Genomic DNA, 16,544 nt, shown 5'->3' with positions numbered 1-16,544 from the left:
GCTGATGAGAGTGGGATTCGAACCCACGCCCCCGAAGGGACTGGTGCCTTAAACCAGCGCCTTGGACCGCTCGGCCATCTCACCGACAAGAAAATAGGGGTGTGGATGGCATAGAGGAAAGTGGAGGTTGGCGGCGGGGGAGCGAGAAGAGAAGAAAGAGTGGGGAGCGTGTGCAAAAGTGAGACGGGGGAATGCGAAAAATTCAAAACTATTTAAAATTAGATAAATATGGGAACAATTGGGAGTGTATATGACAAGAAACCATAAAAAAGTAAGGAAAACACGGCGTATGACGATGGTGAAGGAAGGCTTGAGCTTTGAAACTTCAACTCAAAAATTGCATACTTTGAAACCCCGATACTACCCTTTAAAATAGCGCATTCCTAAAAAAATTGGTATGGTTAGATAGAGCAAGTCTAGAGCTACATTTTTGTAATTGGCCGTTTTCTGGTGCGCGCTCTCCCTGGAAAGTTACAGTGGGTTGAAAAAGGGCGTCCCATTCACTAGAGTTTGCTTGCTGTAACTCCAGAGGAAAGAGCGCTATCAAAAAGTTGTCAACTACAGAAATGTAGCTCTTGACGAGATCTTTACAACTAACCAGCATTCGACCAGTTCGGACAATTTCTAGCTGTGCCAAGTCGCCTTGAGGACGTCAAGTATAGATACAAACTTCCTATGATTTGACATCATTACCTTTGGCTTTCCCTCCTTCGTCTAGAAATAATTCACCTCGATTCAACGAAGTATACAGTGCGCGTCATAAAGATAGGACACCCTCTAAAATTTGACGTTTTGAAAAATCTTGAATAGTTATCGAGAATCGGTGAGTGCAGTTCGATTCAGCGACCCTAAAAACCCAGGGAGACGTCTGATTGTTTGGATTGGGCAACTTTGAGCAGCTCTGTGCTCAAAAGTCACTTTTGAGGCCGCGTCACAAAGATAGGACACCCCCAAAAAGCAGTACTTTTCGACCCTTTTGCCTAAAAAATGCGGAATTTTTCAATAGGAAATTGTTTAAAGTGCTTTAATTAGTCCTATTTTGAATGTTTTCAAAAAAAAATTATTACTATTGAATTATATGGAAACACCAATAAATTTCCAATATTTCTGTATCCGGAATAACAAATCAAACCTTGAAAATTAATATTTTCAACTTTGAAATAGGGGGTGTCCTATCTTTATGACGCGGCCTCAAAAGTGACTTTTGAGCACAGAGCTGCTCAAAGTTGCTCAATCTAAACAATCAGTTGTCTCCCAGGGTTTTTAGGGTCGCTAAATCGAACTGCACGCACCGATTTTTGATAACTATTCAGGATTTTTCAAAACGTCAAAATTTAGGGGGGTGTCCTATCTTTATGACGCGCACTGTACTTTTATACAAAATTCAAGTACAGATTCAGTGTCTTCAGTTCCCCAGTGATTTATCTTCTGGTGGGCCCTCTAGAAGACCGCCTGAAGATGGCTGGAAACTTTTATATAAAATTGCAGCCCTGGTCCCACCTATGTTTCACATTCTCACTATCAGATTTTGAATCTTTTAATTACCCTATCTTTTCCTTCCCATCTCGTCTACATAATTACACCTATCTGTTTTCCACTCTTCCAATTAATAAGCGTCTCTCTAATTGCTCTTTTTGAACCTTCCGATATACCTATCCCTATGGATATACAGCAGATGGCTCAAGAAGCGGCGTAACGCAAAATATTGTTGGGCGGGACAAAGAGAGATCTCATAATTGAGTTGTTTTCCAATCTCTTATTTTTGAATATGAGAAGGAATTGGGTGTATAACATGTTATTAAAATGTGTTATTTGTTATTTTCGACAGTCTTTTTGAATATCGGAGTTTGGAGTGACTGGCACGATGTATATGTGCTATTAGCTATGGGAGATGAGGCGGCTGGCACCAGGGTGTCTGGCGCCGGTTGTTTTTGAGACAGTCTGCTTTTTTTTGAATTCTCATCTGAGCAGACCTAGCCCATAGCTAGCCTGACTATCCGATCCATCTGAGCTCCCCTAGCAAACTCATCTCTCGTGTAACCTCTACATATCCCTACCAGACCATCCGCCTATTCAGTACGGGTATTGCATTTACAGTACCGCTCAAAAGTATATTAAGTTTTGGTTTTTTTCAGTTGAAAACATAGTTGTCAAGGCCCGGCTTCAAAAAATTACCTTTTTTCCAATTTTTTTCAATTTTTCATCGAAAATGTGGCCATTTTTGACTATTTTTCAGAATTTCTTCTAATTCTAGATGATAGTCGAAAATTTGACTTTTTCGCGAAAAAATTCAAAAAATTTCAAAAAATTTCAAAAAAAATTTGACTTTCGCGCCAATTTGTCCGGGCCTTGACAACTATGGTTGAAAAGTTCCAAGTTTGAGAGTGTGTCATGTTAATACTTATTGTCCCATCAAGTAGATTTTTAATGGATCATACAGATCGAACATAGAGCTTCATTTTTGTAGTTGACAACTTTTTTGTACGGACACTCCTTAGAGAGGTATGGTAATTTGAAGACGACAGCTCAAAAATCGCACTATTTTGCACTGAAAAGAGTCGTATTGAAGGAGAAATTACTTAGACGATATGCAACTTGCTAGGGAGTGTCCGTACAAAAAAATTGTCAACTACAAAAATGGAGTTTTATTCTTGGTATGTTTGATCCCAAAATAAGTTATTTTGTGGGACAGTTAGTTTCACTATGACACACTCTCAAAGTTGGACATTTTCAACTAAAAAAGGCAAAACTTAATATACTTTTGAGCGGTACTGTAGCCCGGTTGGTATAGTTGGTATATCCATGAGACTGTCAGGTCAGGCTCTCAGAAACAAGACCATGGCCAATTATACTTTCAAATCCCCTTGAGTCAACTGCCCGACAATCGCTAGACCGCCCCACATGCTTCCAATCTGTAAGCACCGTGTCTTACAGCTATTCTAGCAGCTATTTGACACCATAGCCCATCTACCCGGTCTCTCTGAGCTCCCCCTACCCAACTCCCTCAAACACTTCTCTAGCAAACCATCCGTCTATCTATCTACGTCATCTCATATCTTAGCCAATCATCAACGAGCCTCTCTCCATGTCTTCACGTTGTCCTTATACCCTTATACCCCCATGGGGTACAAAGTACACCATTCCTCCTCTCTCTCTCCACCACTCCAATCGATTGGCTATCCAACTAGCCGTTGCGATGCACATACACACAAAGCGATACTCGTCTTCTCCTGTTGTCAGTTCAGTGTTGCCTTGGAGAAGAGCGAGACAAGAAGAAGAAGAAGAAGAAGAAGAAGAAGACGACGTTGCTCATACACACACACACCCTCACAACGGGCGCCGTGGGCTCGGGGCTCGGGGGCTCTCATTGATTCATTTATGACGGCGTCGTGATGAGGCGACCCGCGCCCATAGCAGTGGCTCAGAGATACTTTCAATATCAGTTAGTCACGCTAGGTCAAGACACTTTCGTACTGTAGCATGAGCTCTATAACTTGATTTGGTGAACACAGGTTAGGCTATCGTACAATTAGGCGAGGATAGCGTACAAGGGAAGTACACGACGCTGAGGATTCCAAATCTGCAAGAAAAATTGCGAAAGGGTCACGCTGCCCGAGTTATGAGCCATCAAACTTAGGCCTGGCTGAATGAGGCTAAGGTATCTTAGGCTACGCTAGACTAGACCTTCCCAACCATGCCCTTCTTGCCTTCAGTCTGAAAACAGGCAGCCCTCACTGTGCACCCATTTATATCTAACCAACCATCGTCCTGTCACAGAACGAGACTCTAGGGGTGTCATTGGGTCATCATATTGCTATGTACGTATGCTCCTTCTCTCCCCCTTCTTCTTCTTCGTTTTTTTTTCTCATAAGGCTACTCTACTACATAATGCAAATAAACACACACATGCCTTCATATGGGGAAAGATGACCGCAAAAATACGTTGGACAAGAAGAAAAAGAAGGCGTACTCATTAGTTAATGGGGCAGGTCTTGAGATTAGGATTGAGTGTAGGGTCCAGCTCGAATTTCAGCAATTTCTATCAAAAAGCTGCCAGTTTCTTTTCCGATTTTAGTCATTTTACACTATTTTTTAGCTAATTCCTCTTAATTTGTTGCTATTGTCTCCCATTTAAGATGCTGATTGACTCATTTTTCTGCTAATTTTGACCGATTCCACTCGATATATCCAATTTTCTGCAGATTTTCATGCAATTTTCTTTGTTTTCTTCCAAAATTCAGTCAATTAAACTCAATTTTAAGCCAAATATCTCAATTTCTAGACATATTTAATTGAAATTTGCCATTTTTTTCATTTTTCGGTTCTTCCATTCGATTTTTAGTTGATTTTCAGCCAATTCTTCCCATTTTCTTAATCTTTTTATCTAATTTCCTCAATTTCTTGTCTGATTTCAACCGAATTTTGGTTATTTCTTCGAATTTCCTTTAGGTTTCAATAATTCTTGCTTATGTTCACCCTATTTTTAGCAAATTTCTCTCAAAAATTTCAACAGATTTTTCATTTTTCTACTAATTTTCACAAAAATTTAGCTAATTTCACTTGAATTCTTGCTATTTTCTCTATTTTTAGACTGTTTTTCCTTAAATTCGGTATCATTTCATTCAATTTCCAGTAGATTTTTGTTATTCTCCTTTTTTTTAATCCATTTTTCGCACTAAATTTCAAGCCACTTGTCATTTTTCGACTAATTTTTTTTTGTTTTTGCTCAGTTTTTGCCTAAATTTGGTCATCTTTCCTTGTTTTTTATCTAATTCTGCTCATTTTTTCTCCATTTTCACTACTTTTTCATTTTCATCATTACTGTCGGACCTAGCTTCCAATTGCAACTTTCTGTGTCAGCTCTTAGCGACTTCTACCAAGAGTTTGGAGCATTCTATCTTGGCTGTCTTTAATGATATGAAAATCTGTTCAACTGAAGAAATTTTCTATGACTATTAAGCTATATTTTATCAGTTGACAACTTTTTGATATTTCCAATGGGAACCGAGATAGACCGGCACCACTTGGCTCATTATTTTTTACAGATTTCGCTTAATTTCCATCGTGTTTTTGAACAAATTTCGTCCGATTTTCCTTTTCTTCTGGCTCATCGATTTTCAGCCAATATCTCAATTTCTCAACTCAACACATTACCTTCAAGCTTCCCTCGTCTTTTTCAGATTCTGCCCAATATTTGACCTGAAGAGTTACACTAACTAAAAGTGTCACTTTTTGAAAGCTCTGGACAAAAAGCTATCAATTTTTTCCATCTTTAGTTGAAATTGCCCAACTTTGAGGGTGTGTCATGGTAATTCTGATTGACCTATCAAGTACATTACTAATAAATCATAGAGATCAAAAGTAAAGCTTCATTTTTGTAGTTGACAACTTTTTTGTACGGACCCTTCATAGAGAGTTACTTATGGACAACGTAGACCATTTTCATTGCAAAATAGCGCGATTTTTGAACTGCCGTCTTAAAATGACCATAACTCTCTAGGGAGTGTCCGTACAAAAAAGTTGTCAACAACAAAAATGAAGCTGTACTTTTGATCTCTATTTTATTTATATTTTATTAGCCATATATTTGATGGGTCAATCAGAATTATCATGACACAACCTCAAAGTTGGGCAATTTTAACTGAAAACGGCAAAAATTGATAGGTTTTTGTCCGGTACTGTACATGACTTCTTTGACGTTTTGATATTTTTTGATATCATTAACCGATTTCATACTTACCTTCCAATTTCAGCCTTCTGCTCCAGTTCGTTAGTTCTATGTCCCACACTTTCAGCCATAGCTCTCCCAGGCTTTCCTTCAAAGTTCTCATATTTCCAGACCGATTTTCAGTCTTCTTCAGCCATAGCGTCACCTCATCTATATCCTCATCTTCATCCATCTCTCCTCCCCATTCCCCTTCTGACCACTCTCTACCCGTCTCGCTCTCTCTCTTCTCTCTCCCCTCATCCCCCCATCCTTCAACACTACATTTGTGCCCCTCCAACCACCATTCGCTTCGTTCGCAACATTTTCCTCTCTCACCCCCGCTTCCCGTTCCCCCTCCATTCCCCACACTATCTCTCCGCCCCCTAGTCGTCTGCGTCTCTCTGACCCCCACACTATTAGATCGGTGCCGCGACGCGCACGCACGCACCCAAACACCCCCTTGCTGTCTCTTCTTCGCCTTCTTCGTTTGAATGTATGTGTCTTGGCTAGTGTGTCGCCACGAGAAGACATTACCATTCTTTTTACCATTTTTTATTTTTCTTTATCATGCTCCTCCCTATTTTTGTAATTTTTAACTTTTTCTTTACGGTTTTTTCAACTCATTTTCTCAATTTCGAGACTGCTTTCACTCAAATTTTGGCTCATTTCATTCAATTTCCAGCCGAATTTAGTAATTTCTTTCTCTATTTTCTTTTTTTTTACCATTCTATTTACCATTCTCTATCATTCTTTTTATCATTCTCTTCATCACTCTTTATCATTACCTATCATTCTCTTTACCATTCCTGATCTTTTCTAAAATAATTTTATAAAGGGATCTGGGACGTTTCGAAACCATTTAACTTTCCCATACTATTTGTCCCCGTTTGCCTTGAAAATTGCTCTTTTTTAAATCATTTTCATGTCAAAAATCCCATTTCCCCTGGAAATCTCTTTTTGCCCATAAAGCCGAATTTTAAAATGAAAAAAACGGTCAAATCGCCAGTTTTATGCAAACTGGGCTCGTGAAAGTTCTCAATTTCCACTCCAAAAATAGATTTTTCGATGCAAAAAACGTGATGTTCAGCAAATTTCGACCCTGCAAATATTGAAAATCATTAATTTTGACCTCAAAATAATTTTCTTACCTTCGCCAGGTTCATTTTCCACCTAAAAACCCCCAAAAACTCACTTTTCCGGCCCTAAATTCTTCGAAAAATTCAAAATTTAACTCTGAAAACCCGTTGAATTGGGATTATTTCCCGACCAGGCTAAAAATGATAAAAATCGGTTAAAAACGCAAAAAGTTACAAATTTTCGAAAAATTACCAAAAACTACATTTACATTTTCTACCGTAAATCAACGAGTTTTGTCTTAAATGATCTAAAATTTATATTTTCAAAATCAACTCACTCTCAGCTTTCAGAAAAGTATAAACATGCCCATATTCTGAGCAAGTTGGGTCCCACCACGAAAACTACAGTAACCTAAGATCGAGGTACTGTAGTTTTCGCGGCGAGACCCAACTTACTCGGAACATAGGCTTGTTTATGCTTTTCTGAACCGTCTTGATGAGCTAAATCTGAAAATATAAATTTTAGATCATTTAAACAAAAACTCGCTGAGTTACGATAGAAAATGTCGAATGTAATTTTCGTAATTTTTCGAAAATCTGTAACTTTTCGAGATTTTAACCGATTTTTGTGATTTTTAGCTTGAAATACTCCGAACATTTCTGATTTTCTAAGAAAATAGTTTTGTGTGAAAATCATGTAGGCTCGAAAAACTCACTAATTCATTATTATTACAGTAAACCGCTTGATACATCCATCATGGTCTCGCAATCTTCATCTAAACGCCGCGCCGTTGACGATCCAGAGCATCAAGGGAAACCGCTCGCAGTGCCAATCGAGGATCCGGCGGACGATGAAATGATCCCGACGTCCGGACCAGTTATTAAACTCGATGCGGAGCATCGTAAACGTCTAATGAAGAGATTGAACATCCACGATGACGTGGTCCCACTGCAAAACGCCGAAGAAGCGTATCGTTTGCAGACAGAAGCCAAAGATTTTGATGAGAATGAGGATCTGTTGAATGTCTATGTCCCACCAAAATATGAGGATTTGATGGGCGGTGCGGATGATAGAAGAATGATCATTAAGGATATCTATGTGGACAACTTCAAGTCATACAGAGGACGCCATCAAATCGGACCGTTTCACAAGAATTTGACAATGATTTTGGGCCCAAATGGTAGTGGAAAGTCCAATGTCATTGATGCGATCTTGTTTGTTTTTGGGTTTAGGGTAAGTTTTTTTTTCAGTTTTTCCAGAAACTTCGAGAATTTTCCTTAATTTTGAGCTTAAAAACTCGAAAATCCCTCAAAATTACATTATTTCCAGGCCCAAAAAATCCGTACCAAAAAGCTGTCGGCACTCATTCACTCGTCAGATGAATGCAAATCAGCGCTTGTGGAGATACACTTCCAGCAGGTTCAGGATATTGTGAGTTTACTTTTTCAGATGGAGCCCTAGTGTTTTGAAAACATTATAATTGAAATCAGCTCGTTTTCAGCTGTCAGAAAAGTATAATCATGCCTAGGTTTAAGCGAATTGGGTCCCGCCGCGAAAGCTACAGTAACCCCACTACGGTAGTTTTTGTGGTGGGACCCAACTTGTTTCAAATATGGCCATGATTATACTTTTCTAAAAGTTCTTGTCACGCTGAATTTGGAAATCTTGTTTAAAATGTGTGAAAATCCTGTTTTACAAGAATTTTACCAATTTTTCAGAACTAAAGCGTTTTTGTGAAAAATCGTTGTTATATTCGAATTCAGCTTGTTGCCAGCTTTTAGAAAAGTATAAACAAGCCTAATTTGGTGCAAGTCGGGTCCCACCACGAAAACTACAGTACCCCCGATCTCAGGGTTACTGTAGTTTTCGTGCCGGGACCCAACTTGTTTAGAATATAGCCATGATTATACTTTTCTGAATGCTGAAAACGAGCAGATTTCAAATATAGTATTTTTAACAAGCCAAAAACAAACCAAAATTATTTTCCAGAACGAGGAGCAATACTTTGTGGCGCCCAACAAGTCATTCATCATCGCGCGTTCAGTACAACGTGACGAGAAATCGCAATACTTTTTAAACGGAGACGTCGTGCCACAAAAACGAATTCAAGAGTTGCTACGGAGTTGTGGAATCGACACATCACACAATCGATTCCTGATTCTGCAGGGAGAAGTCGAGGCGATCGCTCAGATGAAGCCGACGTCGAAAAATCAGAATGAAGAGGGAATGCTGGAATATATTGAAGACATTGTTGGCACAAATCGATACGTGGTTCCAATCAAGAAACTCATTCATCGGGTGGCTATGCTCGAATACAAGAGTTCACAGTATACAGCAGCGTACGTTTTTTTTCGTTTTTCTTTGCTGAGATGTTTTCAGTGAATAAGAGTTGTATAGGTGGATAGAGCTCGTCGAAAGCGTTCAAAAAATTATAAACAAGCCTATGTTCTGACAACTTTGGGTCTTGCCGCGAAAACCACAGTAACCCTGACTACGGTAGTTTTCGTGGTGAGACCCACTTTTCACCAAACCATGGCTTGTTTATACTTTTCTGAAAGCTGAGAATGAGCTGAATCTGAATATGTTAATTTGAAATAATTAAAACAAAAACTTGCTGAGTTACGATAGAGAATGTTACAGATTTTCGAAAAATTACAAAAAAAAAAAAACTTCATTCGACATTTTTTATCGTAACTGAGCGAGTTTTTGTTTAAATGATTTGAAATTAACATTTTCAGATTTAGCTCATTCTCAGCTTTCAGAAAAGTATAAACAAGCCATGGTTTGGTGCAAGTTGGGTCTCACCACGAAAACTACCGTAGTCAGGGTTACTGTAGTTTTCGCGACGGGACCCAAACATGTCAGAACATAGGCATGTTTATACTTTTCTGAAAGCTCTCGACGAGTAGAAACCAACCAGACAATTTACAACTTTATAAAATAAATCCTCATCAAAAATTCTTCCAGATGCCGCCGACACGACGATTTGCGAAGTCGATTCGTAACCGCATTAGACAACGCGATCGAGTATATCAACACAAAAAACCATCTGAATTCAGAGAGAGGTTTCATCAACAAGATCGAGCAACATCAACACAAAGAACTGCTCGCCGACGCCGAAGAAGCGTTGAAAGCTCGAGAAGCAGAGTTGGATGTGCAGAAGGAAAAATTGATGGAGACGAAAAAAGAGGCGGATGTAAAAAGTTTGGAAGTGAATGCGGCGAGACAAATCGTGCAAGATCAGACGACAGAGCGAATCGATTTACAGCAGACATTTGTGCATTTGGAAGAGAGTTATGTCGAGAGACAGGCGTTGATAAAAGCGTGTAATGTCGAATTGAATCGGCTTTTCGAGCAACAGGATAAGGTCAGAAGGGAGCATGAAGAGCTTAAAGGGATACCGGAGAAAGCCCGGAAACTTTTGGGTAATATGCGGACGGAGCTGGATGAACTCATTGGGCAGAAGGATCTTGTCATGTCGGAAATGACGAGAAATTTGGAGAGAGCTGAGGAGAAATCAAAGCCGGAAAAGATGAAATGTGAAAAAGCGGAGAAAGAGTATAGTGATTGCAATACTGCTCTGATGAACACGACGGCGGAGGTTAGCATACTGGAGGATGAGTTGAAGAGTATGCGGTTGCATGATGGTGAGGGGAAGAAGAAGTTGGACGAGTTGGTTGAGAAGAGAAACAACATGGTGACACAATTGGAGAGGGAGCAGGCGTGAGTTTTCTTTTTTTTTCGAATAGAATGAGTTTTCGACATGATATTCAGATTCAGCTCATCGAGAGCTTTCAGAAAAGTATAATCATGCCCAGGTTCTGAGCAGTTTGGGTCCCACCACGAAAACTACAGTAACCCAACAAAGACTACGGTAGTTTTCGCGTCGAGACCCAAATTGCTTCAAACCTAGGCATGATTATACTTTTCTGAAGCGTCTCGATTAGCTGAATCTGAAAATATAAATTTTAGATCATTTAGACAAAAACTCGCTGGGTTACGATAGAAAATGTCGAAATGTAATTTTCGTAAGTTTTCGAAAATCTGTAACTTTTCGAGTTTTCAACCGATTTTTGTGATTTTTATCTTGAAACACTCAGAATATTCCTAATTTTTGATGGAAAATAGTTCATCTGCATCAGGTGACCGAAAAATTACTGAATTTGACCAGTTTTTCAGAACTATAGCTTTTTTATAATAAATCGTTGTTAGATTCCAATTCAGTGTGATGCGAGCTTTCAGAAAAGTATAAACAAGCCTAATTTGGTGCAAGGCGGGTCCCACCACGAAAACTACAGTACTCCGGGTTACTGTAGTTTTCGCGGTGAGACCCAACTTTCTCTAAACCTAGGCATGATTATACTTTTCTGAAAGCTCTCGACGAGCTGAGTTCAAATTTTATAATACCATATTTCAAAAACGCATCGCTTCCATTTTCTAGAGAAGTCGCCAAAATCCGACCAGAATACGATGCAGCCAAGAAGAAGTTGGACGCGGCTCAACAACAACTAGTTGTTTGCGAACAAAATCGTGATCTACAACTGACAAGGTACGCACAAATGGAAGTTGAATTGGAGGAGTTTAATCACGCGGATAAGAAGTCGAGTGTCTATCAACACGCGTCGACAGCAGCTCTTCAAAAGTTGAAAGACGAAGGAAAGTTCCCCGGATTCGTTGGACGATTGGTGAGTTTCTTTCTTTTATTAATTATTTTTAATTACAATTAAGTAATTAAATTAAAATTCCAGGGAGACTTGGCTCGAATCCCTAAAAAGTACGACGCAACGATTTCGACCAACTTCGGCGCATGTCTTGATTACCATGTCGTTAAAAACCGCTGAGGACGCGAAACTCGGAGTCAATCTGAGCAACGATCACAAATTGTTGAGGTCGACGTTCTTCCAGCTGGATTTTATGACACCGGAATGTTATAAGCACATCAACGAACCCAAGCATAAGTAGTAAGTTTTGTTTCCAGGGCAATTATCTCAATAATTAAGCCGTCAACTTGTAAAAAATTTGTTATTTTCTGATTCAGCATAGTCGAATCAGTATTTCGACCAATTTTCAGCTTTTTTGATCGGTAAAGTTTTGAGAAATCTGACTTTAAAATCCTGCTAGGCAGCTTTTTTTCATGTCTTCAACTTCTAAGCCTTCTATCTTGAAGAAAAAGTAGTCAAGCTAAGGAAATTTTTTGATTTTTTGAGTCAGCATAGTTACATTAATATCTCAGCCAATTTTCAGCATTTTTCATTTATGAATTCTCGAGAATTCTGACTTTAAAGGGCTTAAATGACTTTTTTTGGCAATTTTTGGCTTTTTTGGCTCTTTTCTCCGGTCCGCGGAACATAATCTAATAGCCATCCGGCCCAAAGTAGGCCAAAGATATAGAATTCGCTGAAAACCACAATTTGGTATATTTTCCAGCTCATAATATTGAGTTTTCAGCGAGTTACCCGGTTTGCAAGTATGCTTTAAAGGTGCAGGCAGTTCCAGTACTGTTCTAGTACAATTATCTCAAAAACTATTTTCTCAACATATAAGCGTTTTGTGATTTTCTGAATCAGCATAGTCGAATCAGTATTTCAGCCGATTTTCAGCTGTTTTGACTCCTGATCACTTGAAAAATTTGACTTTAAAGGCGCAGGTTGTTAATTTTCTCTTGGACACACTGTAGTCAGGTTCCAGTGCAGTTATCTCAAAAAACTCTTACATCAATCTGCAGGAATTTTGTTATTTTCTGAATCAGCATAGTTACATTAATATTTCAGCCAAGTTTCAGCATTTTTGACTTGTTAATTCTCGAGAAATCTGACTTTAAAGGCGCAAGAATGCTTTAATGTCAGATTTCTCGAGAATTCACATGTCAAAAATGCTGAAAATTGGCTAATATACTAATTCAACACTGCTGATTCAGAAAATCACAAACTTTTTTAAAGTTGTTTGGTTAATTTTTGAGATCAGTGCACTGGAAGCTGGGCGCAAGACGAAATTGTGCTTTGAAGGTGTAGAAAGCTTTCAGTACAGTTCTCTCGAAAATTATTTTCTCAACTTATAGAATTTTTCTGATTTTTGTGATTCAGCATAGTCGAATTAACTTCCTTTCTATAATTTCTATAATTTCCAGCCCAGCGGAACGTCTCGCCGACCAAATCCAATGTGACAATCTGGACATCCGCCGCGCGTTCTACTTCCAGCTCGGCAACATTCTCGTCGTGAAAAATCTGGAAGAAGCGCAACGTCTTTCGAACAAGTACGTCGGCAAGTACCGTTATTGCACTTTGGAAGGATCCCTGTTGAACCGTGACGGCTCGTTGACAGGCGGTGGAAAACCGAGTACAAATAAGATGAATACGACAGAAGGGTCGGCTTCTAGTAATGCTGAAAAAAGGAATTATATTCAAAAGTTGAGAACTCAAAGTGATTCTTTAAAAAGGGATCTGGAAACTGGTCTAACCAAAATCCAGCAGTTGGAGGCCACAATCCATAAGAGTGCTCCAATTGTGAAACGTTTGGAGCCAAAAATCCGTCAACTAGACGATTCCATTGAAGAGTTGAATGAAAAGTTGCCAGCACTCCAATCGGAAGTCGACACTCTTACTAAGCGTATTGCATTGGCAAGTGTCCATGAGGTTACCAAAGAGGACATGGAGGCGAAAAGACGAGAATTAGCAGCACTCCAACAGAAGATGGTGCAACAGAAGAAGGCGATGGAGCAGGCGAAGATGATCGTCAATAGATCGACGGCGAAAATCGAGAGAATGTTCATTGAGCTCGTCGATAAGGAGAAGGATAAGAGGGATCAACTAGCTTCTAGAATTCGAGGATTGGAAGAGGCTATGGCCAGAGAGCAGTCGATGGCTGACAATAATCCGGTACAGTTGGAGGCGAAGACGATGGAGTTGGAAGAGGTTGACGAGTTGGTGAGCCTGAGAGTTGACGAGTCGAAGAGGTTGATGACAGCTGAGAGGGATCGGCCGCCGGAGGATTTGATTGCGATGATGAAGAGAATTGAAGAACTTTGGGTACGTGTCTTGACCAATTTTTCGAAACTAGAACATTTTCATGAGAAATCGTTATCATTTTTGAATTTAGCTCGTTGAGAGCTTTCAGAAAAGTATAAACAAGCCATGGTTTAGAGTATGTTGGGTCTCGCCACGAAAACTACAGTATCCCCGATCTCAGGTTACTGTAGTTTTCGTGGGGAGACCCGAACCTGTCAGAACCTGGGCTTGTTTATACTTTTTTGAAGCGTCTCAACAAGATGAATTTGAAAATCTTGTTCAAAATATATGAAAATCTGGGCTGCTTGAAAAACTCTTGTTTTTAGGGAATTTGACCAGTTTCTCAGAATTACATATAGCAATTTTTTGAGACATAGTTGTTATATTCTGATTCAGCTCGTTGAGAGCTTTCAGAAAAGTATAAGCAAGCCCAGATTTAAAACAACTTGAGTCTTGCCACGAAAACTACAGTACCCCGATATCGGGTTACTGTAGTTTTCGCGTCGAGACCCAAATTGCTTCAAACCTAGGCATGATTATATTTTTCTGAACCGTCTTGATGAGCTAAATCTGAAAATATAAATTTCAGATCGTTTAAACAAAAACTCGCTGAGTTACGATAGAAAATGTCGAATGTAAATTTCAGTATTTTTTTCGAAAATCTGTAACTTTTCGAGTTTTTAACCTATTTTTGTGATTTTTAGCTCTAAATACTCAAAACATCCTCAATAAATTTCCATAAAAATTGTTTTGTTCGAAATGTGTGAAAATCCTGTTTTTGACGAATTTGAACATCTTTTTTCGACATTTTCTATCGTAACTCAGCGGCTTTTAGCTTAAATGATCTGAAATTTATATTCAAAATCAGCTCATTCTCAGCTTTCAGAAAAGTATAAACAAGCCCAGGTTCTGAGCAGTTTGGGTCCCGCCACGAAAACTACCGTAGTCAGGGTTACTGTAGTTTTCGTGGTGGGACCCAAAATGTTCAGAACCTGGGCTTGTTTATACTTTTCTGAAAGCTCTCGACGAGTTGAATCTGAAAATGTAAATTTTGTAGAGCGTGGGTCAAAACTGATAAAGTTACAGAAAAGTGATTTCAAAGATTTTTCACATTTTTTGATAAATTGCAGGACGCAGCTCGCTGCTCCCAAATCACCCTCGTCGCCATCGAAGAGGAATACAATGTGTACCTCGAGAACTACAAAAGGGTCACAGGCGATCACCGTATCGCCGAGTATACGCAACAAGCAAGTCAAAAAGTGTACGATGACCTCGAGGACCATGTAGCGAAGCTAGTGGATGAGCAAGAACGCATCGAGGACAGTTGGATGACACCGGAAACTTTGGATCCAGTGGCAAACTACGTTCATGAAAACGACCCGGATATGCATGATCGTCTCGATGAGCAGTATATCATTCTCCCCACAGAAGTCACCAATCGATTGCTCGATTTCAAAACGCGCTACGAGAAATTCAGTGGCGATCCGACTAGCATTGAAAAGAGGGTATGTGAAATCCAACACAACATGGAACATCTCGAGCGGCATGCCGAACGAATCCGTCAGTCGTGTGACGAGAAAGGAATCACTCAATACTGTATGCTCTATTCCCTCCAGCTCAACGAGGTCAACGCGTCGAACGCCTCAAATGCGAGTCTAAGAGCTCACAGGAAGAAATTGAATTCCCTAAAACACGCACGTCTGTCAGAATTCAACGAAGCCCTAGTGTTCTTGGGTACAACAACTCAAATGCTCTATCAAATGATCACTAATGGTGGAGATGCCTCGTTGAAATTCGTGGAGGAGGGCAAGTCAACAGATCCGTTCGAAGGCGGAGTCAAGTTTAGTGTGCGACCAGCGAAAAAGAGTTGGAAATTGATAGAAAACCTATCGGGAGGGGAGAAGACACTCGCTTCTCTATGCTTTGTTTTCGCCATGCACCATTTCCGTGCCACGCCCCTTTATGTCATGGATGAGATTGACGCGGCGTTGGATCTCAATAATGTTCGCCTGATCGCCAGTTACATTAAAAACTCGGAGAGAACTCGAAACGCTCAATTCATCATAATTTCCCTTCGCAATCAAATGTTCGAGGTTGGCAATCGTCTCATCGGAATCTACAAAGTCAACGGATGCACTCATAACGTTGTTATCAATCCGGATAGTGTGGAGAATGGATTCAAGAAGAATATTAAGAAACTGGAGGTTGGAATTAGTGGAGTCCGAAAGGCGAAACAAGATGAGGAGTTGGAAATTGAGAGACGAATGAGAGAGTCGTTTGAGAGGGTTGTTCGCATCGAACCGACACCGACGGCGTCGCCGGCTTCGTCGATGCCACCGCCAAAACCAAGACGTAAGTTTAGAGTCTGTCTGTGTGTCTGTGTGTGTAGAAGTGTCCAGATGTCCACTAGCACGCATTAGTGGGGTTTGAGACTTGTCACGGCCCGTTTTTTTTGACCGGCTTTGAATCAAAATTTGACTTTTTTTTGAATTTTGTTTTCGAAAAAGTCTAGTTTTTGACTCAAAATTTAAAAATCACTCAATTTTGACGTCTGCCTGTCTGTCTGTTTGTCCCGATGTCCTCTTGAATGCTTGGATATCCAAACTTTAGTAGTTTGGAAAATTGTCTGTCGGTGTGTCAGGATGTCCAAAAGCATCTGGACATCCAGACATCCCGGACACACAGACAGACAAAAACCTTCACAGAACCTTCACGAATTCGAGTATTTCGGATTCTTCGTTCATCCAGATGTCCGC

At 39.8% G+C, this 16,544-nt stretch overlaps 1 protein-coding gene across 1 annotated transcript; it reads right to left on the bottom strand.

Annotated features, from left to right (window-relative positions):
* Nucleotides 1–12,831: 12,831 nt before the first annotated feature.
* Nucleotides 12,832–13,553, bottom strand: GCK72_011196 (uncharacterized protein; the record flags this gene model as incomplete). Its single annotated transcript, XM_053728281.1, has 3 exons — nt 12,832–13,165; nt 13,242–13,378; nt 13,422–13,553. 3 exons carry the CDS (start codon nt 13,551–13,553, stop codon nt 12,832–12,834), a joined length of 603 nt encoding a protein of 200 aa, XP_053587858.1.
* Between the last annotated feature and the right edge of the window lie 2,991 nt (nt 13,554–16,544).

This window comes from Caenorhabditis remanei, chromosome III, assembly GCF_010183535.1.
Source record: "Caenorhabditis remanei strain PX506 chromosome III, whole genome shotgun sequence".
NCBI lineage: Eukaryota > Metazoa > Nematoda > Chromadorea > Rhabditida > Rhabditidae > Caenorhabditis > Caenorhabditis remanei.
The sequence above is the reverse complement of the archived record's forward strand: the minus strand, read 5'-3'. Positions and strand labels throughout refer to the sequence as shown.